This window comes from Dunckerocampus dactyliophorus, chromosome 15 (genome assembly GCF_027744805.1).
Source record: "Dunckerocampus dactyliophorus isolate RoL2022-P2 chromosome 15, RoL_Ddac_1.1, whole genome shotgun sequence".
Classification (NCBI taxonomy): Eukaryota; Metazoa; Chordata; class Actinopteri; order Syngnathiformes; family Syngnathidae; genus Dunckerocampus; species Dunckerocampus dactyliophorus.
In genome coordinates, this window is record NC_072833.1 from 9,232,430 (window position 1) to 9,253,993 (window position 21,564).

General features: G+C 50.1%; 3 protein-coding genes across 8 annotated transcripts; all 3 read right to left on the reverse strand.

The window, feature by feature from the left end:
• Nucleotides 1–1,346: 1,346 nt before the first annotated feature.
• Nucleotides 1,347–9,865, reverse strand: LOC129168387 (coiled-coil domain-containing protein 171-like). 3 transcript variants are annotated; one of them, XM_054753608.1, is made up of 22 exons: nt 9,768–9,865; nt 8,922–9,041; nt 8,678–8,852; nt 8,459–8,600; nt 8,223–8,392; nt 8,071–8,145; nt 7,876–7,997; nt 7,667–7,805; nt 7,514–7,589; nt 7,344–7,444; nt 7,192–7,281; nt 7,007–7,123; nt 6,744–6,878; nt 6,525–6,671; nt 3,716–4,172; nt 3,381–3,643; nt 3,175–3,315; nt 2,913–3,092; nt 2,696–2,841; nt 2,581–2,635; nt 2,384–2,500; nt 1,347–2,238 (listed from the first exon to the last, which is right to left on the reverse strand). In XM_054753608.1, the coding sequence occupies exons 2-22, from the start codon at nt 9,005–9,007 to the stop codon at nt 2,164–2,166; spliced, it is 3,009 nt and encodes a 1,002-aa protein (XP_054609583.1). In that variant the 5' UTR covers nt 9,008–9,041; nt 9,768–9,865; the 3' UTR covers nt 1,347–2,163. The 3 variants fall into 3 exon arrangements, with proteins under 3 accessions (XP_054609583.1, XP_054609581.1, XP_054609582.1); XM_054753606.1 differs by having other exon boundaries at nt 6,744–6,911; nt 9,768–9,864; XM_054753607.1 differs by having other exon boundaries at nt 6,744–6,911; nt 9,748–9,781.
• A 291-nt stretch (nt 9,866–10,156) lies between these two features.
• On the reverse strand, nt 10,157–16,307 carry LOC129195098 (phosphofurin acidic cluster sorting protein 1-like). Of its 2 annotated transcripts, none has more exons than XM_054800831.1 (24): nt 15,995–16,307; nt 15,290–15,377; nt 15,122–15,211; nt 14,912–15,037; nt 14,701–14,845; nt 14,531–14,622; nt 14,308–14,385; nt 14,178–14,237; nt 13,948–14,108; nt 13,776–13,869; nt 13,630–13,710; nt 13,410–13,531; nt 13,203–13,341; nt 13,013–13,117; nt 12,826–12,932; nt 12,551–12,705; nt 12,376–12,486; nt 12,203–12,305; nt 12,091–12,133; nt 11,982–12,024; nt 11,764–11,905; nt 11,442–11,683; nt 11,256–11,375; nt 10,157–11,164 (listed from the first exon to the last, which is right to left on the reverse strand). In XM_054800831.1, the coding sequence occupies exons 1-24, from the start codon at nt 16,144–16,146 to the stop codon at nt 11,046–11,048; spliced, it is 2,718 nt and encodes a 905-aa protein (XP_054656806.1). In that variant the 5' UTR covers nt 16,147–16,307; the 3' UTR covers nt 10,157–11,045. The 2 variants fall into 2 exon arrangements, with proteins under 2 accessions (XP_054656806.1, XP_054656805.1); XM_054800830.1 differs by having other exon boundaries at nt 13,630–13,713; nt 15,995–16,306.
• A 539-nt stretch (nt 16,308–16,846) lies between these two features.
• On the reverse strand, nt 16,847–21,268 carry sf3b2 (splicing factor 3b, subunit 2). 3 transcript variants are annotated; one of them, XM_054800226.1, is made up of 21 exons: nt 21,093–21,262; nt 20,754–20,800; nt 20,590–20,640; nt 20,301–20,516; nt 20,130–20,226; nt 19,966–20,063; nt 19,780–19,888; nt 19,605–19,696; nt 19,346–19,534; nt 19,161–19,283; nt 19,002–19,082; nt 18,704–18,931; nt 18,477–18,626; nt 18,314–18,403; nt 18,129–18,236; nt 17,948–18,055; nt 17,717–17,862; nt 17,554–17,655; nt 17,390–17,489; nt 17,094–17,285; nt 16,847–17,026 (listed from the first exon to the last, which is right to left on the reverse strand). In XM_054800226.1, the coding sequence occupies exons 1-21, from the start codon at nt 21,220–21,222 to the stop codon at nt 16,955–16,957; spliced, it is 2,529 nt and encodes an 842-aa protein (XP_054656201.1). In that variant the 5' UTR covers nt 21,223–21,262; the 3' UTR covers nt 16,847–16,954. The 3 variants fall into 3 exon arrangements, with proteins under 3 accessions (XP_054656201.1, XP_054656200.1, XP_054656199.1); XM_054800225.1 differs by having other exon boundaries at nt 19,346–19,531; nt 19,966–20,226; nt 21,093–21,268; XM_054800224.1 differs by having other exon boundaries at nt 19,966–20,226; nt 21,093–21,265.
• Between the last annotated feature and the right edge of the window lie 296 nt (nt 21,269–21,564).

Below are 21,564 nucleotides of genomic sequence, written 5' to 3' on the forward strand. Positions count from 1 at the left end.
GAACAGACAACAGGATGGCCATGGTGGGCGTGTGTTTACCTGCAGCTTGTACCCGCGGACGTAATCAGCCAAAGTCCAGCCCAATGAGCGCAGGATGTGAGCCACCTGCAGACGACAGGAAGTGACAGCTCCTTCAAAATAAAGGCTAGGTGACACTGATGATGAGTGTGTACCTGCTGTGGTGTCAGCACACTGTAAAGTCGGTCCAACAGGATCTTCAGTCGCACAGGAAGTGCCTGAGCGCCATACAGGACCAGGGAGCTCAGGTCCAAAACTGGTCCAGGAAGGACTGCCTCCACGGGGCCACTGCTGGAGGGAGTGAGGGGGCAGAGCTTCCGTATGGCTGCAGGAGGAGGTGGTGGGGTTTTCGTAAAAACTTGGTACATCCAGTCAAGGTCAAAGGTCGTGCAGTCTTACCGTGTGTCAACCAGCTGTGTCCACAGTCACATGACGTCACATCAACATTTCCTACTTTGTAGCGAGGACAACCACAGCTCGGCACCGCACACACAGAGAGGTTAAAGGTCGTCCGGGAAGCCTCTTGAGCAAACGGCGCCATCATACTGCTGATTGGTGTACAAGTTACTTCCTGCATGAACATCAGTGCTCGTCTCCTTCTTTTCTCATTCATCTCCGCGCCGCTCGCACCTTTTCTTTTTCTTCACGCTGCTTAGCTCCGCCCCCGCAAGCTTCTCTGGCAGACGGGATTGGCTGGAGGAACACGGCTCCCTCCACCACCCACGTTCCTGCTGCCGTCGAGATGTCAAAGGTCATGCAGGAAACATGCTCAGTGACCCATCACGTGACACGCTTTCTGAACCACTTTATTAGGAACACCAGCATCAACGCCCATATGAGGTTACCGAATGGGCTGGAACTCTAGATGCTTCATTCCTGAAGAAGGTGAGCATCATCAGCATCAGCATCAATGCTCCTCTGGCTGACACACTTTCCCGCCAAAAGCCCCGGTGGGTGAGGGGGGGGGGATTTCTGAAACCTTGGCGCTGGTTCCACCCCAAGTTTCTGTTCCTGTGTTTGTTCAAGAACCAGGTCGCATTGCTTCTTCACTCAACGACGGCGGTCAGGACCAGCATCCGACAATCCGGACTGGTCACGACCCAGCAGAGTTCCTTTGGTCGACAGGTAATCAAAAGGGGAGGAATAAAATGAGGACATAAAATTTGACCTTCCTAAAGACTTCAGGATGAGCTCCTGAAGAAACAAAAAGGAACAGTCTTCTTTTCCCCGTCGGCCATTTTTCTGTCATTTGTCACTACATTAATGTCGCCACTGCCATCAGTTACATTACCACCCACCCACCCACACACACACACACAAACTCCACCATGCACGCCTCCCATCGCCACCGTGGAAGTATGTCATGCTCCACCCCTGTGTCGCTCTTTGTAACGGGTCCAAGTTGGCGGCGCAGCCGTGTGTCTCTGTCAGGTACAAGTAGGACAGCTTCCTCATGCCTCATAAGTCATTCCTTTTATTGCAAGAGTGTGTGTGTTTGATGCCTCTGAGCCAGTACACACACACACACACACACACACACACACACACACGGCCTCAGTGGCAATGAAGGCCATTGGTGACATTTTGCTGCTAAAAATCCATTTATTTGATATTTTCATGGTTGTTTGGGGATTAGGAAAGAGATGTTTTTATGAGTGGGAACTCAATTTAACTTAATCTGCTACGACAACATCTGTGACAGAACCTCAATGGGAACACCAACGTCAGCGCTCATGCCGGTTTTATGTACACGTTGGCACTTTTTTAACTTGGTGTCCACACGCACACACACACGTCAAACTTTGTCACAAGAAACGCCAAAAATATGAAATAAAATATGATGGGTTGTTTGTCCTTTTAAGTTCATTGATCCCCTTATGTTCAGATGAGCAGCCATCAAGACAAAAGAGACGTTCTACAGTATTTACAGTGTGTGCGCGTCAGCATCTTAAGTCACGCACACACACGTGCACACACACAGCCTGGGGGCATGGTCTCCTGAGGATGCTAGGAGGGACACGCTCGCTATAGGGCGTGCTGATGCGTCACTTTTGTTGTGCGAGTGTGCTCAAAGTGCTACAAAGAACTACAAGAAGAACACACTGGGACTTCCCGGGGTCTTCTAGGCGTTCACTTTTGTTCACCTTAGCTCTCGTCACACATTTCCTCTCCTTTGGAGACAGGTGGTGAAGGGGCGGGCAGGGTTTGAACATCAGACACCTGGAAGAAAACACAAGTTGATTTCAACTCCTCCCACTTTGCTCCAAGATTAAGGTCGATCAGGAGATCCTTTCCTGCGGTGGTCCACAGGGAAGTCATGAGATGTGAGAGGAGGGGCTAAAACAGTAAGGAGGGAGGATCTCACCTGGCATTTTCCCATGATGCTCTCTGCTCCAGATGTTGCCACGTGATGGACGGGTAAGGCCAGTGGACAGGGCTCAGCTGACAGCAAAGGAAGTGATTGGATGAGACTGCCTGTCAGCTGACCAGAAGATTCAAGCATGTCAATGAAGGAAGGATGAACGGAAGAGAGAAGGGCGCTTTGCTGGTGAGTGTGTTCACCTCCTTGTAGCGCTGCTCTGCCACATTTTCATAGCTGATCACATGGTCCTGGGGCCTGCGCAATGACACAAGAAGTAAAGGACAGCATGGCACAGAGGAACAAGGTGTACGCTACCTGTTGGCATCCTGAAGCTGCTCATCAGCACGTCGCAGACACCCTCGCAGGCTGTACCTCTCCTTCTGAGCCCGTGACAGGCGTCTAGCCAGGACCCTCAGCGAGCGCTCCTTTCCTCTCAGGCACCGCCGAGCCCCTGCCAGTGTCTGCACCATACCAATGAGGACGTATAAGCAATCAGCTGCACATGACTGTGTGTGTGTGTGTGTGTGTGTACCTCCGCCATTTGGCTGAGCGCATGGTGGCTGTCGGCCTGCTCGGCAGTGTGCGTGTTGACTTGTAGCCGCAGAGCATCAAGCTGCATCGACTGCTCCTGAACGAGGTTGTGAGCTTCCTGTTCTCTGCTGAGCGCTTGGCGGAGTTCCGTGCACACACTGTGGAAGTGATGTGCTGGGACCTGTGCATATACACAAACACACACACACATGCTGAGACCAGCCTGCGTGTGTGTGCGTGTGCATGTGTGTTTGTGTTCGCACCGTCCTGCAGGTGTCGCCCTCTCGTTGCTCTACCCTCCTCAGTTGGGCCACCTGAAGCCTCAGGCTCCGCCTCTCCACTTCGGCCGAGTGGAGCCGTTGGCTGAAGAGCAGGAAGTACTGTTGGAGGCCTGACACCAGGGTCTAGTGGGAGGAAGCAGGTTGAGGTTAAAGGTTGGGATATTGTGGTTTGATTGAAATGACAAGACCTTCAAGCTGCTCAGGGGCCGACTCTGTCTGCTCAGTTTCATCTGGTCCAGGATCTCAGGGCCAGATGCTGGTTGCTTGACAAGTTGATCCAGGAGGCGGGACAGCCCAGACCGAGCCGCTGGCATCACAGCTGGAGGAGTGCTTGCTAGTGCACCCTGCAGGTCTGCCATGCAGGACAAGATGGCGGAGGAGAGAGATTTGGAGCGAAGCCAGCGAACACACGCAGCATCACGACCTCCATCAGAGACAACATCCTCTTCATCTGCATCACACATTCATCATCTCAACATCACTGGCATTCATGTGCTTCTTCTGCCATGGAAACTTCACCTACTGCCTCCATCTTGTCCCATCAGAGTTGCCGTAGAGACACACACTGCTGGCCCACAGCCTGCTCTGTCCAGCCAAAACAACACCGGGCTCCTCTTGGCAATGTCACGCCACCGCCTCACCGCCGACAGCACGCAGACGTACTTCCTCCAACGTCTCCTCGCTTGACTTCTCTGCCCTCCTCCTTCCTCCTCATCTCCTCCTAGTGCACCGGCCAGCCGCCTCAGCTCCTCCTCCAGCTCCTCCCTCGCGGCCAAACGCGTGACCAGAAGACGCTTCTGCTCGCTGAGGCTGCGCAGGCGAAGCTCAGTGTGCACCGTCATGCCAGCTAGGAGCGCGCACGCCGACAGGAAGGAGGATGACTTCTTACGGCTCCGCGAGAGGTAGTCGTGGAGACGTAACAGGTCAGAGGTCAAAGAGTCGACTCGATCCCGAAGAGACCGGCACTCTGAGCGATTCACCTGAGAGAGAAACAGGAGGTAATACAATTCTAATAATTCACAATATCAACCATATGCACAACAACAAACACATCTACTGTAATTCCAGGGCACCTAGAAAAGTTGTACCCAAAGTAAATGTAACCATTTGCAATCCACTTGCAAGGAATCCAAGGATTTTCACAGTCCCGTACCCATTCAGACATTTTACCTGAAACCATGTACCCCCTATCCCTGCACACATAAAAAAATAAATTAAAAAAAACACAAAACAGTGTCTGTAAGCACACAATTAAACATTTTACTCTGAACTATTTTTTCACCTCAATAATTATTATATTATATAATCATCCATCCCATCCATTTTTTTCCGCTTATCCGGTTCCGGGTCGCAGTGGCAGCAGTCTCAGTTGGGAAGTCCAGAAATCCCGGTCTCTGGCCACGTCTTCCAGTTCCACTGGGTGGACACCAAAGGGTTCCCAGACATAATCCCTCAGTCGTGTCCTAGGTCTGCCTTGAGGCCTTCTCCCGGCTGGGCATGTCCGGAACACCTCACCAGGGAGGCGTCTGGGAGGCAACTGGACTAACCGGACCTCAAATGGCTCTTCTTGATGTGAGGGAGCAGTGGCTTTGCTCTGAGCCCCTCCCGAATGACCGAGTTCCTCACCCTATGTCTTAGGGTGAGTCCAGTCACCATACGGAGGAAACTCAGCCACTTGTATCCGCGATAAAGTTCTTTCGGTCATGAGCTTTGGGTCATGGTGAGGGTCGGAACATAGATCGACTGGTAAATTGAGAGCTTTGCCTTCTCGCTCATCTCTCTCTTTACCACGACAGTCCAGCACAGTGGCCGCATTACTGCAGACGCTGCGCCGATCTACCTGTTGATCTCGCGTTCCATCAGTCCCTCACTCGTGAACAAGACACCGAGGTACTTAAATTCCTCCACTTGGGCCAGGATCTCATTCCCGACCCCGAGATGGCACTCCACCCTTTTCCGATTGAGAACTATAGACTCGGACTTGGATGTGCTGATTCTCATCCCGGCTGCTTCACACTCAGCTGTCAACCGATCCATTGAGAGTTGTAGTTCACGGCTCAATGAAGCCAGCAGAACCACATCACCTGCAAAAAGCAGAGACCCAATCCTGCAGCCACCAAACCGGAACCCCTCCACGTTCTGGCTGCGCCTAGAAATTCTGTCCATAGTAAAAGTGATTAACAGAATCGGTGACAAAGGGCAGCCCTGAATAAAGAGTATAAATTCAGGAGTTATGATAGCACAGATGTATCCAACTAGCAGCACTATTAAAACTACTTTCACAAAAACAAAGGAGAGCCATTTGTGTTTTATGTCACTGCAAACATTTTAATTGTACTTTATTTATTGATTTATTTTTTATTTAGAAAGCACATCACCACTCGGTGTGGTCATTTGTCATTACATACAGGTGTCATGTTTGAATAAAACACTTACAAGAATACTGGTTTGTAAATGTCTGCGCAACAGTGAAGGTTTCATTGAGTTGTCCCACAGAACCTTTGTACATATGACACACCGTGGCCGAGTAAGTCCATCAGTACAACAATGTATCCATTTTCAGTAGTTAGCAGCACGACGGAATGAGTGACAGACAGCTACAGGTGTCCGTCTATCATCAAGATTCAGGTCTATGCGAGGAAGGAGACTTGCCGTGTAATGCGTTTGCTTTACCACTAGAGGGTAGAGGATGGCCTTTATGTGTACTGTAATTTGTGGCAATGCAGCAAGGCTTGTTTTCAATTTTTACCCCTGGAGGTATGTGTACATCACTTTGGAAACCTAGCGACTAGAGGCATTGCTTTGGACTCTTGGAATCTGTAACAGGGAAAATATGTCTTAAGTCTTTTTTAGGTGTGCATATATTTTTTTCATAAACATGTGCCTTTAAAATAACTACATAGTTTGGAGGTATGGACTGGAAAACACAATGTGGCGATAGCTTGAGTCCTTAACTAATCCCATTTCAACTTTGACTGTGATACTACAAGTATTTTACACATAATTTTCGAAAAGTTTCACAATTTAATTGGCCATTCACTGATTAATGTCAGTGTGTCATGTACAGATCTGCTGTTGGAGCACTGTGAGGCTTCCAAGGTGAGTTGCATTAATGTTTATGTTTGCGACAGGACTAACATTAGAGCTTACCGAGCCTGTAGTTATGATTGTATCCTCAAATGGTATATCATTTAAATCCCAATAAACTAAGCTTTTCAGGGACATGTAACACACCTTGGTAGCAAATAGTGGGCACCGTAAAAGTGGTTAAAAGAAATTATAACAAGAAAGTAGTAAAGCTGTTAAAAGTCTGTCAGGATTAGCATTGTTACCTGTAGCTCGTGGGCATGTCGGCTATTCCTGGCCTCCTCCCGCATCCTCACGCTCTCCTCCATGCGTGCTAACACACACTCATGATTCCGCTGCAGGTCCTGCATGCAGGCGCTCATCTCCTCGCACACGCTCTGCAGATGGGCCACCTGCATGGTCGGCAAGGGCCAACATCAAAATGACAGCCTCAATGGGCTACAATAACATTGTGACGGCCGCACCTTGTTATTGGCCTCCTGTCGGTTGGAGGTCAGCTGCTCCACCTGCTGGTTGATGACATCACACAGCTCCTCCCAGGTGAAAGCATCCGACATGCTGCGGTGTTCAAGGAGTAGCGTGCGACCCACCATCAGACGCTGATGAATAGAGTAAAGGAAGGACATGTGGGCCTGACACACACACACACACACACACACACACACACACACATATAAAGTGCAGTGTCAGCAAACAATGGAGCAAAAGTCAAAGTTGATAAGCTGACCTTTGACATCTCTTCCTTGTCCTTCTCCACCTCCTCTTTCTGTGTAGACCAATCACAGCTCTCCTCTCGCAGACGTGTCACTTCCTCCTGCAGCTTGAGTGATAGGTGTCGAGACTCCTGCAGAAGAAAGCACGGTGTTGTTATCCAGGCAGCGTCTACTCAGGACGCCGTTTTGATTGTTTTACTTGGAGGCATCGCTTCTGATCCACAGTCAGCTCTTGAAGCATCTGCTTCTCTTCGTGCAGCCTTTCACACACTAACAGCAGATCCTGAACCTGCAAAGACAGGTAATCAATCAGAGCATGGACAAAGAAGCAGTCGGCGCTCATGCACTCACCTGTCGGTCAGCTAGCACCTGTCTGCGGAGCATGGACTTGAGCAGACGCATTACGTCATCAGAAGGACTCTGTTTCCCATCATCCTTTGGCGAAACACAGCCTGTAAACACTCATTCTGATTGGTCACACTGTTTCACAGGAGCCTAGAAAAATGATATCATCATTGTACCTGCGCGCATGTGTTGTTGGAGAGCTTCTCTGATTTCTTCCAGGACCTTCCGACACTGTACTTCTCTCTTCACAGCCTGAACACATGACAATTTTTCATGTGTTACCCATGACTGTATTTCTCAAGTTGAGTATGTGTGTGTATGTACGGCACCTGTTCCAAGAGCAGGTGTGTGTTGGCGTGCGCGCTCTTCTCCTCCTCCAGCACTGCTGTGAGTTCAAAGGTCGTCCTCCTCTCCGTTTCCAAGGCGACGCTTAGCTCAAACTTGCACTGCTCGTGCTCTGTCTGCAACCTAGACACCCCCACACACACGTGAGCATTTGTGCCTTCAAGTCAATAACGTGTATGTGTGATGCTCTCACTGCTGCAGAGCATGCTCAGTGCGCTCCCTCCTCTCTCTCTTTGCCTCCCTCAACTCTCCTTGCAGCTGCTCTAGCTTGCACTCCGCCTCCTGCTGGTTTCGGCACTCCACTGCAAGTGCGGCCTCCAGACAAGCAAAAGCAGTCAAATATCTGTGCGTGTGTGCGCGTGTGTGTGCATGTGCGTGTTCCAATCACCTCCACCTCCTTCTCTTGCTCTTTCTGCAGCACCATCATCCTCCTCTCTGCAACCTCCAGCGTCTCCTCCTGACACTATAACCAAAATTGACAACAGTTAAACCGTTCACACAGCGTGTGTTTGTACGTGCGTGAGGGCAAGTGTATGTGACCTGCAGGAGGCAATGCAGCCGTTCACTCTCTGAAGTCAAGCGGTCAATCAGTGCGTCACGCTCGTCCACTTCCTGCTGCAAAGCATGTTGGTCCTCCTTTCTGGCCTGCTGAATCATGTCCAGAACCTTGTGCAGCTCCTGGACAGTCTGCTGGAGCGCTGCAGCTTGATCTTCACACGCACCCAGTTATTCGGTGCTTTGTTGCATCCACTAAAAAGGTATGTTTGTTTGTGTACCTGTGAGTGTTGCGTTGGTGTGATGTGCTCGCTCGGCATCTCTCTTGCTCACTGCCAGCTGGTATTGAAGCTCCGCCCTCTGGGCCTCCCCTTGCTCCACAGAGGACCTGAGCCGGGCTAGCTCCGCTTTCAGTGAGCACAGCTACAACACACACAAGCACACACACACAGATGATACAGACTAGTCTTGCTGGCAAGGGCATGCTAGTTGTCTTTGACCTGCTGGTTGTGTGTGGATGTCATCTCCAGCTTTTCTTTCTCCAGCTGATGGATGATCCTCCTCCTCAGTTGGCTGTCACATGACATCTGCCCTGCCTTGGTCGCCTCTCTTTCTCCAGCATCACTGCAGTCACTCATGTCTCCCCCAGGCTGCGGGGGGGTATCCACCTTGTTCCTGCTGGTAAGAAAAACATCTAGCACATGTCGACTAAGTCCTCTATTGACTTTTATTTGAAGATGCGACCTCTGCCAGCATGTCGTCCCAGTCTCCGCTCCGACCCCACTCCCAAGGCTGGGTAGTCTCCTTTGCTCCGGTGGGTTGTTCTTCATAGTTCACTGTCAGAAGTCAGCTTGTTCTTTATTCCTGTAGAAAAGAGAAAAGCACACTTAGAATGTCGGCCTCACAGTCAGGAGATCATAGGTTCGGATCTCCGTTGGAACAGCTCTGTGTGGAGTTTCGATGTTCTCCCATTGCGTGCGTGGGCTCTCTGCGGGAAGTCCGGCTTCCTCCCACATTCATAAAATAAGCATGCTAGTTTAATTGGAAACTATAAATTGCTGTGAATATGAGTGTGAATTGTTGTTTATCTGTATGTGCCCTGCGATTGGCAGGCGATGGGCCTTGGGTGTACCCCGCGTCTTGCCCAAAGACAGCTGAGATAGGCTCCAGCATACCCACGACACTCGTGAGGCCAAGCGGAATAGAAAATGGATGGACGGAGAAAAGCATAGTTGTTTTTTGGTTGGCATGGCAGCACTCAGCCACACAAGTCTACCTGCCATGTTCATGCAGCAATAGTCTCTTTAGGTGAAGCTCTTATCAAATCATTTTTTAATCAAACACCAAACACATTAAGAGGATGTTTGTTTGTCGACAATACAGTTGTTGTTTAACACTATAACAAAGATTCTGCTCACAAACAACAGCAAGCTAACAGCGTCAAATCTTCTCCTTGGCTTTACGCGCTCAATTCAACAATAAAAAGAAACATTACGTCTTTATGGGTGTTCAACGCGAAAACGACACAAATGCTTTCTAAAATGATTATTTATGATATGATTAGACTTACTGCTGAAAAGAACCTCTCACCGTTTGAATCAGACGCCATCTTTAAGTGTACATACGTCATTTCCGCATCAAACTCTGATTGGCTGTCCGATTTCTACTGCTAATTTTTGGTCTTTCTGTATTTTCAAAGTAATGCATTTGAATAAAACCAATTATATTTCTGACCTATCTACTCAAATCGATTAATTCTCCGTGATTGGTCGGAAGCGTCTTCTTATGCAACGAGTTAGCCAATGAGATGCTTAATCCCACCCACCTTGACAGATGTGCATTTTATTGTGCGCTCACTATTAACAAAATAGTTTCAGTATTTAAAATTGTTCGACATTAATAATGAATTGACACTTGTATATATTTTGAACAGAGTAAAATATCCAAGTACAAAATGTGATTTTTTTCAAATTTATTTACAAAAACAAATGAAACAACACTTTAGCTTTTCATTGACTTCTGTGAGACTGACAAATGTAACGATGAAAAAGCAGTACTACAAAATGTCAATACAATGTAACATATGTACAGGCATTATTATTATTACTGAGGCTAAAGGCAAAATGTTGAAAAGACAATGGCATGTGCAAAATATCTCTTCATATGTCTGTCAGTCACAATGTTGTAATCTGTTTCCATGACAACAGCACAATTACAAGCCGATGGCTTACACCGCCACGCACGAGTAACACAGACGAACAGCCTCGAGTGTGTGATGCTCACGACAACACCAAGACATTAAGATGTAACGTGGATCACTTCCAGCACCAGAACAACACACAACTGCAATAGTCAAATGTACTTTTTTTTTCTTTTTGTTTTGCATGAATTCATTCTTTGTCTCATCATTGACCTTGGATCCGCCTGCAAAAAGAGGCAATATAAGATCATTTTTTAAATGTAATGTCATTATTTTCAATTTAAGATGTAATTATTTTAAATGTAATTAAAAATTTAAGATGTAATTATTTTAAATGTAATTAAAAATTTAAGATGTCATTATTTTAAATGTAATTTGTTTTCAACTTAACATGTCATTATTATGAATTTTATTTTCACTTGCTCCTCCTCTACTTTTTGATTGATGTCATCAGCCATAATGAGCCAAACTAACACAAGCGCTGGTAGCACACGCACAAGCACACGCACACAACAAATGGTCATCGTCCATGTACCACATGTACTTCAGTCTTAAACTGTAGGGGGCACTGTGATGTGACATTTCTGGGAATTCAGCAGATTTGTCTGATGTGCGCAGGGCAGACCTCGTCAAAGATCAAGCCAGGGTGCAAGGTATGCAGCCGCCCCTTAAGGGGGAGGCTTGGTGTAGCCGAAAAGTCCAACAGGAAAGTATTTGACGTGAGTGGGCCACTGGGCAGCAAGCTGGAAGAACTTGACATCGTTCCACTCGACACCGTCGATGGACACTGGGAGGCAACAGAAGACAAAAGGTGGTATCAGAATATGGCGTTCAAGACGTACGTCAAGATGACAGCCAAGATGGTGGCTAAGACTAACCTTTCAGGATGGTCTGCTGCTGCTTGGCCGAGCAGATGAGGCGACTTATGCCTTCGATAACCTGACTCTTGGAGTCCACTTCCTTCTCTCTGGGCTTCTTTCCCAGGAAGATGGTCGGCACTGTCAACAAAAGCCACAGTAGCAAAACATTCTAGAAGACAAAAGAATGTATCTCTTGCTGCTCACCTTTCTTGTTCTTCTCCTTGGTGACAACTGTCATGGCCATGGTGCTGGCATGAACGCCATGAGGCTCGCTACCGCCCCCGGCTGGCAGCCTACTGACCTGCAGCGAGCGGAAGGCGCTCTTCAGTGTGTTTTTGCATGCCGTGTCGCGCCGCTCACCTTCCCGCCTCTTCTCGGCCAGCGATGCCAGCCAGTAGTCCACCTGCAGGCCGATGGCATCAACGCCATGAGACATGCCGGGACTCCTGAAAGTGAGAGGCCGGCTACTATGTTAGCCCGTTAACCTGACATGTGCACATACTGTATATGGCAGGTTTGGACTTACCCTTGCACTGTGACACTGCCCATAGAAGGGGACGAGGGGGGTGTGGCCGCTTCTTTGATCATCCCTGTGGGGGAGCCGTGGGAGGGAGGGGACGTGGACGGGACAGCCAAACTCAAAGACATGCCTCCCTCCTCTCCGTCCCCTTGACAGCCATGAAAAAGGAACCGAGGTTACAATGTTACCAAGTTGGCCCTACTGGCGTGTTTCTGCACCCTTACCTGCCAGCGAGGGTCCAGACTCGATCACGCCCACTTTGACCACCTGGAAAAGAGGAAGTATCTGTCAAACTGTCAAAGGTCTGACATCAAAAGATGAGCGAACTCTTACTCCAACAAAGGGAATGAACTTCTGGTAGGAGTCTTCCTCTCGCCTACAGAGAGATGTCAGCTGTTACTGAGAGTAAAGGAAGTGGTGTGCAGTAGATGAGCGTGTTACTTACGTCCTGTGTTTGCACGTCAGCATGGCCTCGCCAATGGGAAGTTGGTGCGTGACTGCGGCGCCGTTAATGTACTGAGTGATCCGTCCTGCCACGTCCAGTTGGTCTGAAACGCACGAAAGTCACAAAGATGCTTCTGATGGCACCCCATGACATCATCCTCATCAGGGGGTTACCTGTGGCAGGAGGTTCAGAGCGGCTGAAGACGTCTCGCCAGGCGCCGTCCAGGAAGGAGGAGCTGTAGCGGTTGTCCAGGGCGCCAAGATGTTTGGCGACTGGATGGGAGCCTGAGAAGAGAATGCAATCAGCTGTGACGGGCATGACTCGTCAAATGGCAGCGGTCTGGCTTACCCAAGGGCACCACCAGGAAGCGCATGTGGCCGAGCCAGTCGGACGTCTTGTTGGCGAGCTGTGTGACAAAGAACTGCAAGATGGCGCCCAAGTAACTCTGGCTGCCCACCGCTGCCACCTTCACAGCACGCGGCATGGACGCATTACAGTTGCAGCTGCCAATCAAACAACACCAACACACTTTTATTGTGAAGACAGGAAGCAGATTTGCAGTTGCCAATCAAAAGAGATGAACATGCCTTAATTGGTAAGGCAGTAAGAAGAAAAGTACTCACAACTTCTGGATGCGTGTGAGAACAGCCGACAGGACCGCTTGGATCTCAGCTGGCGAGCACGTGCAAACCACTGGCTGTTTGTGCACCTGCAGCTGCTCCAGCACGTACTGTGGTGTTTGCACGCACACGCACACACAGGCAGTCAGTGAAGATGGAGAGTGGAGACATGGTAGTGGGACATGCCTACCTGTCCCTGCCAGTCTCCGCCATTGACCAGGATAAGGCTTTCCGGGAGGGCAGAGTCAACCAACAAGATGTGGTTGAGCTGGTCATACATGGCCTTCCTCAGGACCTACGTGCCCGCACACATGCACGTACACACACGTGTGTAAAAGGGATGCTAACGAGCAAGGCAGAACCGGGCGGGCCATGTTTACCGGCGTGCCATGCGTCAGCTCAGGTGACCTCTCAGAGTCGGAGCTGTTGGTGCGCTCACTCAAAGGTTTAGACAGCTGGCGTTCCTTCATCGGGGTGCTGCTGCGCTTCTGCCTGGACGGGGTGTGGCCTCCATCCAACCTGCACCAGTAAAGCGATGAGGACACACAAACGCTATCTAATCACAAACATGTCGACTGTTTGGTTACCTTGGCGATGGTGCTGTCTGGCTGTCACTTTTACTGCTTTTGATTGGCGTACGGGTATTCTCAGCAACAGACACCATGATGCACGGGCCTGAGTCGGCGAGCAGTTCCTGTTCTGCGACCTCCTGTTTGTGCGTACACAGACACACATACACACACACACACACAGTAAAACTCCTGCAAACATGCATATGTGCGAGCAGACTCAGCAGGAAGTTTGTACCGGGAGCTCACTCTCTGACAACACCTCCTCCAGGTTACGGCTGCGAGACGTTTTCATCTTGTCTGGAGGAGGTGGCTCCCCCTGCTGGCAGGACAGTGCATGTCAGACAGCACAGCCAACAAACAATGTCCCCCGTCTGGACTTACCAGACTCAACGTGTCTCGGCCCAGACTGCCTTTGCTGTTCAGACTTCCGATCTCCGTCTGGGAGCTGGACTGAGACATTCCCTCAAAGAAAGGCCTAAACGGACACACATGAAATTACCTGTATGCTTCCTAGTGGATATGAGCCATAGTGTCAGACAGAGGTAGCCAATACCTGAGTTTGGGTTTGGGCGTGCTCAGGATGCTATCAGTCTCGTCCATGTCGGGACCGCTGTCGCTCGGGTTGAACATCTCCAGGCTGTCGTATAGCTCATCCAGGTCCTCTTCCACCTCCTGGATTTGCTCCCTGGACACGTGCTCTAGACCGAAGCCCACCTGGACGCCACACGGGGGGAAATGGGTAAACTGGAGGCCACACCTCCTTACACAGGGTAAGTGTCGTACCTCATCGGTGACTTTGAACCTCTTGAGCAGCGCCACAAACTTCTGCTTGATGTTAGGTTGCTGCAAGCCAACAGGATGGTAATGTATGAACGGACACCCGCATTGTGTGAGCTGGAAGACAGGCTCTTACCCTGCTGATGGCGGCGTTGGATGGCAGCTTTCGTCTCGGCTTTTTCTTCCTCACCTCCTCGTCTTCATCGTACAGGTACTGGGCAGGAGGAGACACGTCAATTGACGCTAACAGATACTAACAGCTGAGCAAGGTGAGCAAAGTGAGCTCCAGACCAGCATGCAGTGCCAGTGAGAATAAAAGCAAAGCAGCAGCAATATGAAGTCACAGAAGCTCCACCTACTTGTCCATGGACTGGGTCGTCGCTGCCCTCCTGCTCAGAGGAGTAGCTCTCTTCTTCCTCCTCAGAGTAGTTGTCCATGTCTGGAGATCGATCTGGACGGAAGAGGACGAAGGGGCCAATAGGGACAAAGATGATAATGATGACCATGAGGACAATGACAGAGGCCATACCTGACATCTTGGCTTTAGGACCCTCATGATCTATGGGCTGGCTGGATAGCGAATACACACGCATCTCCGCCACGGGAAGCGAGGCGTCCTTCAGCTGGCTGTGCAGGCCCAGAACCTGAGCGCCCTCGCTGGGGTGCTGCATCACCTGTGGAGGAGATGTCCAGTCACATGGTCACGTGTTCAAACCAGCGTTGGCAAGGACATACTGTACCTCAGCCATGTTGATGAGGCCCAGGGCGAGCGTCTTGTAGCCCAGGATGGTCCGGTTCTTGTAGCGTTTACGGCGCTGCAGCATGATCTGTAGCTTGTTGGCATCCCTCTTCAGGAAGTGAGGGTACTGCACACACACACAAAAGAGGGAGGACCATTGTAAAGATGAGGTCTGTGGCGAGGAGGCGGCCAAAGAGGGCAGAATGTTGACCTGTAAAGAGAAGGTGAGCTGAAGGTCGGTCTCCGTCAAGCCAGCCGATGACAGAACAATCTCGTTGGAGCGAAGGATCCGCTTGGAACCCTGACCAAAACACACATGAACACAGGAGTGCGCACACATTGATACGCATGTACACAAATGCGACCTATAACCTCTCACCTGCAGTTTGACGGCAATGACCACCGAGGTGAGGTCTTTGTCCAGCTCCTTCAGCATAATCAGCTTCTTCAGAGTCAAGTTGAACAGCCTGATGAACAGAATAACATGAAAAGGGCTAAAATGTGCATCTTAAGTAGCACTGTTTGCACTCTGTTGGTAATGTGAGCTGTGTTAGCCCTCTGTTAGAACATTAGCATTACTGCGAGGGTGGGGGGTCTTGGGTTAACACTCCTTAAGAGTTTCCTGTTTTCTGTGTGCTGTTGGTTCATAGTGGTCAGCAGTCATGTGGGAGTAAGTACTTTCAATGTTGCAATAGGAAGTGCAGACACCCTGAAGGTAGCCATCTTGGACGTCGATGGTGAAAGCTTGCATTGCCATGACAACGAGCATAGAGCTATATCAACTTGCCAAAATGTCAATGTACATACCTGTATACATACATTTATGTACATATCTACGTATACATACGTAGGCTACATATGCAAAACATGTACATTTATACGTACACATATACTGTATAATATAAACATACGTACAAGTACACATGTATGTATCATGTCATGTGCCTCCAGCATCGAGGGTTCATGACCACTCACAAGGAGCTGGCAGGTAAACAAAAGGTGACACCCCTACCGCCATGAGCTCATCGACACCCACGCGTGAAAACAATGACTGGCTCGTGACTCCTCCCACTCCCCCCAATACCTGGGCACACAGCTGGGCGAAGAGCGGTCCACTTCCCAGGTGGCGAACAGGTTCATGTGGACTGGCCGGTTCGAAGAGATGCTGACCGGCTTGGAGAGCTGCCCGTGCGGTGAGGGGACGCCTGTGGCGCGCGGAAGCCCCCCTCGCTCCATCCTGACGACGGCGAAAGCGAAAAGGATGGACGCTTCCTGGTTGTTTCCCCTGCTGCAGCAGCAAAGGGGTAATGGCCGCCAGATAGCGAGCTCGTCCCCGGGACCGCGTCCTCTGTTCGTGCGACAAGGAAGCGGAAATTGGCGATTCAAGAGCACGCCCCCGATGCGCTGGACGAGAGCGCGCGCGTAGCAGCAGCTGGGCGTGCGCGCCACCGTGTATGGTCTGTGCACGCGCAACCACGGGCGCATAAACACGCAGGGGACGGGCCAAATGTGTGCTCTTGTGTTCCACTTTATTAGACAAAACATGTCATCAAACATTAAGACAAAAGCATTGCTAGTAAGGCACCAGCTAGCATAGTGACACGTTGTGAGCCACAACTATCACTACCGCTATCCAGCCATGCTATGCTAGCTAGCATGGCAGCCCCCAAGCTCATTGAGGTTAGGCGACTATAAAGAGGTCACCTAATAAACTAGGGTCACACAGTGAGCCACAACTGTCACTATGCTATCTAGCTATGCCATGCTAGCTAGCATAACAGCCCCCCAAGCTCACTGAGGAGGTTAGGCGATTATAGAAAGGTCACCTCATAAGCTAGGGTCACCTGTCACACTCACACGTCAGTCAGGTGATGCCAAATCCCACATGCTCCAGCCAGTAAGTATTTGGGTCAGACAAAAACCTGCCCACGAGTAGTCTCAGAACATTAGATGCAACTTTTATTTACAAAAACTGGAAAAACACAAATTAAAAAAACAAACTTTTATTGTGAAAGTAAAACAACAAGTTCCTCTTTGCAGTTGTTTAGAACTTAAACTCTTTGTACTTCTTAGCGCCGCCTCGTGTGTCCTGCGGCTGAGCCTTCCTCTTCTTTTGCTGGGGATGACATCAACGACATCATCATTATTATCACCACCACCACCACCACCACGCTATTGCATACCTTCTGTTTGGCGGCATGCTCGGCCACCATGTCGCTGAAATCCTCCTTCTCCACCTGCGCTTGCTGCTCGCGCACGTGCTCTTCATACTTCTGCGTCATGGCCATGGGGTCCAGCTCCAGCTCTTCCGGCGCCAGCGCCACCTCCACACCATGCGACTCTCCCCCGCCAATGGTCTTACGGGTCACCACAGCCTAGAGACAGAACAAGCATGTGCGTTACAAAAGGATGGACGGAAGGACAGAACAAGCATGTGCGTTACAAAAGGATGGATGGAAGGGAGAAAGGCTCTACTCACTGCTGACATGTCGTAGATGTGCGTGGAGGCCATCATGGCGGCGCCCACCGGGCCCGTTCGTCTCTCTGGAAGGACGGTAAAAAGCTGTGGCGTCTCGTTGCTGCGAGGATAAGAAAACAGTCAGAGAGAGACATGATTACAATGACAAGGGCACCTCTCCTTACCCGTCCATGGCCTCCTCAATCTTCTTCTTCCTCAGCTCAATGAGTTCAGGCGTCTCCATGCCTGCGGGGACGGACGAGAAGCCTCCTGGCGTGATCAGCCCGCTGGAAAGACACCACTGTGTCATCATCACTGTGACGCCACATCATAATGTTTAACCTCTACCTGTCTGCCGGCGTGAAGAATCCCGTCTCATCTGGTTTCTCTTCGTCACTCTCCTCCTCCTCTTCCTCTTCCTCGGATGATTCTTCGTCGGATGGCTCCAGCTCACCCCACGTTGTGCGGTCAACCTCCTCCTCCTCCGCTTTGGCCTGCTCGCAAGAGTCGGCACAATTAATTAATTTAGAGTCAGCACCTCACCTTTAAACTTCACACAGCAGGCCGGCAACGACTCACCTGGAAGTCTGAAGAGTTGGTCCCGAACACATCACCATAGAGCGGTTTGCCCATTTCATCTACGGGGGGTTTCCCCCACCCACCAGCATGATAGCCGAAGGTACAGTTCTGAGGAGGTGGAATTGGGTTGTTATCGGAAAACAGGAAGGAAGCTTTTGCAAGTCATTATGGTGGTTGTTACCTCTGGGATGGGCGAGTTGAGTCCAGGGATCTTGAGGTTCGGGTAGGACGGAGGGGGGCCGTACCGCTGCATGGCAATCAACCAAGGGGGCGGGACCTTATGAGAGTTCTGGGAGAGGAGACAAGTGTGAGCGCTGTGACAGGTGTTCAACTTTCCCACAGTGATGCAACACCGCAGGTACTCACTGGTCCGACTGGCATTCCCAGAGCAATGCGAAGCTCATCGGAAAGGTCGCCCGGCTTCTTCTCCTTCAGGCGGGTCTCAAACTCTTTACCCTACACACATGTGCTCACACGCTCAGAAAACTTGCATGCAGTGCGGGGAGGGGGGCGTGCCGGCGAGTGTTACCTCGTAGTAAAGGTCTCCATGAATGGTCAGCTTGGGCTTGATCTGCCACTTGAAGAAGGCATCATGAAGTTTTTGGTAATCGATGTCGATCTTTCCCATCTTGGGACGAACTTTCTCTCTCATTTTGGTTTTCATGGTTTTGGCATCCTCCTGCGAGATGCACAGACGAGATTGCTTACAACACTTGTGAACTGCTCACACAGCAAGGGCGCTCTCACACAGCCTACCTTCTCTTGCAGGGCCTCTCTCATCTCCTGGATGCCGGTCCTCCTGATGAATTCCGGGAGCTGGAAGGGCGGTTTTTCGATGCCCCTTTTCCCCTGCAGGTACTTGCGCTTAAAACACCAGTGGCGAGGAACCGGCACTGTGTTCCGGGTGGCCTTGAGGTGGACCAACAGTTTGGGCTCCTGCGCCGTCACGTCATGCATCTCCACCACGTCTGGTCGGGCTACCAGCTGGGCGGGCGGAGCGTGGGAGTCGTCAAATAAAATAGCTAAGACTCAGGCAGGTGAAGGCGGAGCTTACCTGTTTGAGCTCAGCCACGGTGAGACGGTTCATCCTCCTCAATTTCTTCTTGGACAGTTTGGGAACATCTTGGCGCACTTCCTGTCCAGGAGAGACAAACATCTTTATTGTGGAACAAATGGATTTGCGGCTGTGAAAGACAAGACCAGAAAGTCAAACCTCGTCGCTGTCGTCACTGTCTTTCTTCTCCAACTCAAAGCCTTTTTTCCTCAGGACGGTCATTTCTTGCTTTTCCGCCTTATCGGGCTCCTTATCCTTGTCCTTCTTGAGGTCGTCAGTCAGCTGTCAAGCAGAGGAAATGCCATTAAGCTTGTGTGACAGCAGACAATCACATGTGGACTCACCTTGAAGGCGTCAAAGATGCGTTTGAAGAAGATGTAGTTAGGGTCGTAGATCTCTGGCTCCTCTGTGACATACTCTATCTCCACTTGGGGCTCGTCTTCCTCCTCCTTCTCGCCGTCGCTCTGCTCCTTCTTCTCCTGAGCACGCTTGTTCTTGCTCTTCTTCTTGCGGTTCCTGCGTCGCCGGTTCTTCTGGGGAGAAAGTGACTTCCTGTCATACTACACAGCGGCGAAGACACAAATATACTGACAAAAAACTTACGTCCTTCTTGGACATCCGACTATCGTCTTCTTCCGCCTCAGACGCTCCACGTGCAGAACTGTTGAAGTCTCTGTCTGCGCCGCCAGCTTCTTCTGCTCGTGAAGGTGGCACACACAAGACTGTGTTGACGGAAAAGCAGCAGCAGGCCTCCCAGCTTGTGGGGAAGTAAACCAACCTGCAGGGTCAATATGATGCTCCTGTCTAATCTCCTTCAGCTGGAGGATCTTCTCCAGGGCCTGAGGGATCTTTGGCCCCCCAACACTTATCTCCTCACTCTGCCAGGCCTTCAAAAGGAACATCACACTCTTAGTTGCGTGCCAACAAAGTGAGGGCGGGGTCTGTATGTGACAGGGATGCTCACCTCCCTGTTGTCATCCCCAGGGGGGGGAGGCACTCTCTGTCTCTGGCTTGGCAGCATACTGACACCCGGAGGCAGCGGACCACGAGGGTCCAACCCCACTGAGGGACACACAAGCAGGCAGTGAGAGCGTGAAGGACGTGCTACTTGAGGAAGGTCATACATACTTCTAACCGTGCTGACAGGGGGCAATGCCCTGCCAACTGGACCCTGCTGCATGTGGACCATCTCCTGCTGGCGCTCCTGCTCCATAAGCACAGCGGCCTGAATCAACAAGTTTGAACACGTCAGATGATGTCGTCACGTTAGCTCCATGCTAGCTCCAATTGTCCTCTCACCCTCTTCTGCTGCTCCAGAAGCTCTTGATTATCCGAAAGACGGCCATCATGCTCCTCGTGCTGCATCACAATGGCCGCCCTCTGCAGCTGGTCATCTTGCAACAGGCCAGGGGGCGGCATGTGCATGGTGGGAGGCGGTGGCCCCCCTGGCATCATGCTCATTGACGCATGCAGCATGCCCCCCATCACGGGCGGCATGGCCGGGATACCGGGCATCTGTGGTGGAACAATGTGCCAGTTAGTGTACACCTTATTGATGCATCATCAAATGACACTAAGGAAAGTCTACCTGGGGGCCCGCTGCTTTGTCATCATTCGGTTTTCCCAACAGGATTCCAGTCTACACAGGGAAAACAAACATAATGCAACATGACCTCACACACTATATATATATATATATATATATATACACACACACATACAAATTGTCTGTTTTATTTTGTGTCATTTCACCTGGATCATGTAACCTTTCAGTCTGTCAATCAACTCTTCCCTTGGGCCTGCAGACCAAAACAAGCAGAACTAATTGGAGCCACGTGAACCTTAGTTTTAATATCAATGAACAATATTCATTTTGCTGTGTTCGTGGAAGATAAAGAATACAATGGCTTGCTCAGCAGTAATTTCATGAAACTTAAAAGATTGTTTTTAGTTGCGTTCAAAACGCAACTAAAAACAACAGATCAAGCGACATAAAGGTAGCGGAGGACTTAGCATCATTAGCACAGCAACCCTTAGCTAAGCACAAGCCTTGTTTTCAACGCTTTTAATGCATGTTTCCTTCATTCTTACCCATCGTGGGCGCGCCCAACTCGGCCAGTTTGGTTTGGAGCTCCGAGTGGCTCCATGCATTCAAAGCCGCGATCGCACACCCTAAATCGGCCTGGCGAGCGTCAGCTCCCGAAGGCGCGTCGGAGGCCATGTTGGAGTCTCAGTGAACAACGGTGTGTGTTGTGTTGTGTGCGTCACAGCGCTGGTGTTCATGACGCAATGCATGGTGGGAGAAGCATTTCTTTCTGGGAAATGTAGTCAGAGACGAGGCACGTCGTCTTGACCTATTATAGGCTGTTCACTAGCCTGTGCTGTATATTATGGCCGGTAGATGTCACTGTAAAAAAATGTTTTTTTTAAACTTCAGTCAATTATTATACATTTGCCAAGATGCACGTAGATTATTTCGTCTGCTACATCCATGCTCTTTTCTTGAATAACATTTATGACGTGTGTGTTGTGTTGTGTGTCCTATTGTGTTGTAAAGTTTCTC

Coding starts and splice junctions, on each gene's coding strand:
- LOC129168387 (XM_054753606.1), bottom strand. CDS start 9,007: ATGAAGAACAACCCACCGGAGCAAAGGAGACTACCCAGCCTTGGGAGT. Junction 8,601..8,677: donor CATCCACACACAACCAGCAG/GTCAAAGACAAC, acceptor TGTGTGTTGTAG/CTGTGCTCACTGAAAGCGGA. Junction 2,239..2,383: donor GCATCATGGGAAAATGCCAG/GTGAGATCCTCC, acceptor GTTTTCTTCCAG/GTGTCTGATGTTCAAACCCT.
- LOC129195098 (XM_054800830.1), bottom strand. CDS start 16,146: ATGGAGCGAGGGGGGCTTCCGCGCGCCACAGGCGTCCCCTCACCGCAC. Junction 14,846..14,911: donor GCCTCATCAACATGGCTGAG/GTACAGTATGTC, acceptor TCTCCTCCACAG/GTGATGCAGCACCCCAGCGA. Junction 14,386..14,530: donor ACGACCCAGTCCATGGACAA/GTAGGTGGAGCT, acceptor CCTCCTGCCCAG/TACCTGTACGATGAAGACGA.
- sf3b2 (XM_054800224.1), bottom strand. CDS start 21,222: ATGGCCTCCGACGCGCCTTCGGGAGCTGACGCTCGCCAGGCCGATTTA. Junction 20,227..20,300: donor TTCTGGAGCAGCAGAAGAGG/GTGAGAGGACAA, acceptor TTGTTGATTCAG/GCCGCTGTGCTTATGGAGCA. Junction 19,535..19,604: donor GTCGGATGTCCAAGAAGGAC/GTAAGTTTTTTG, acceptor CTTTCTCCCCAG/AAGAACCGGCGACGCAGGAA.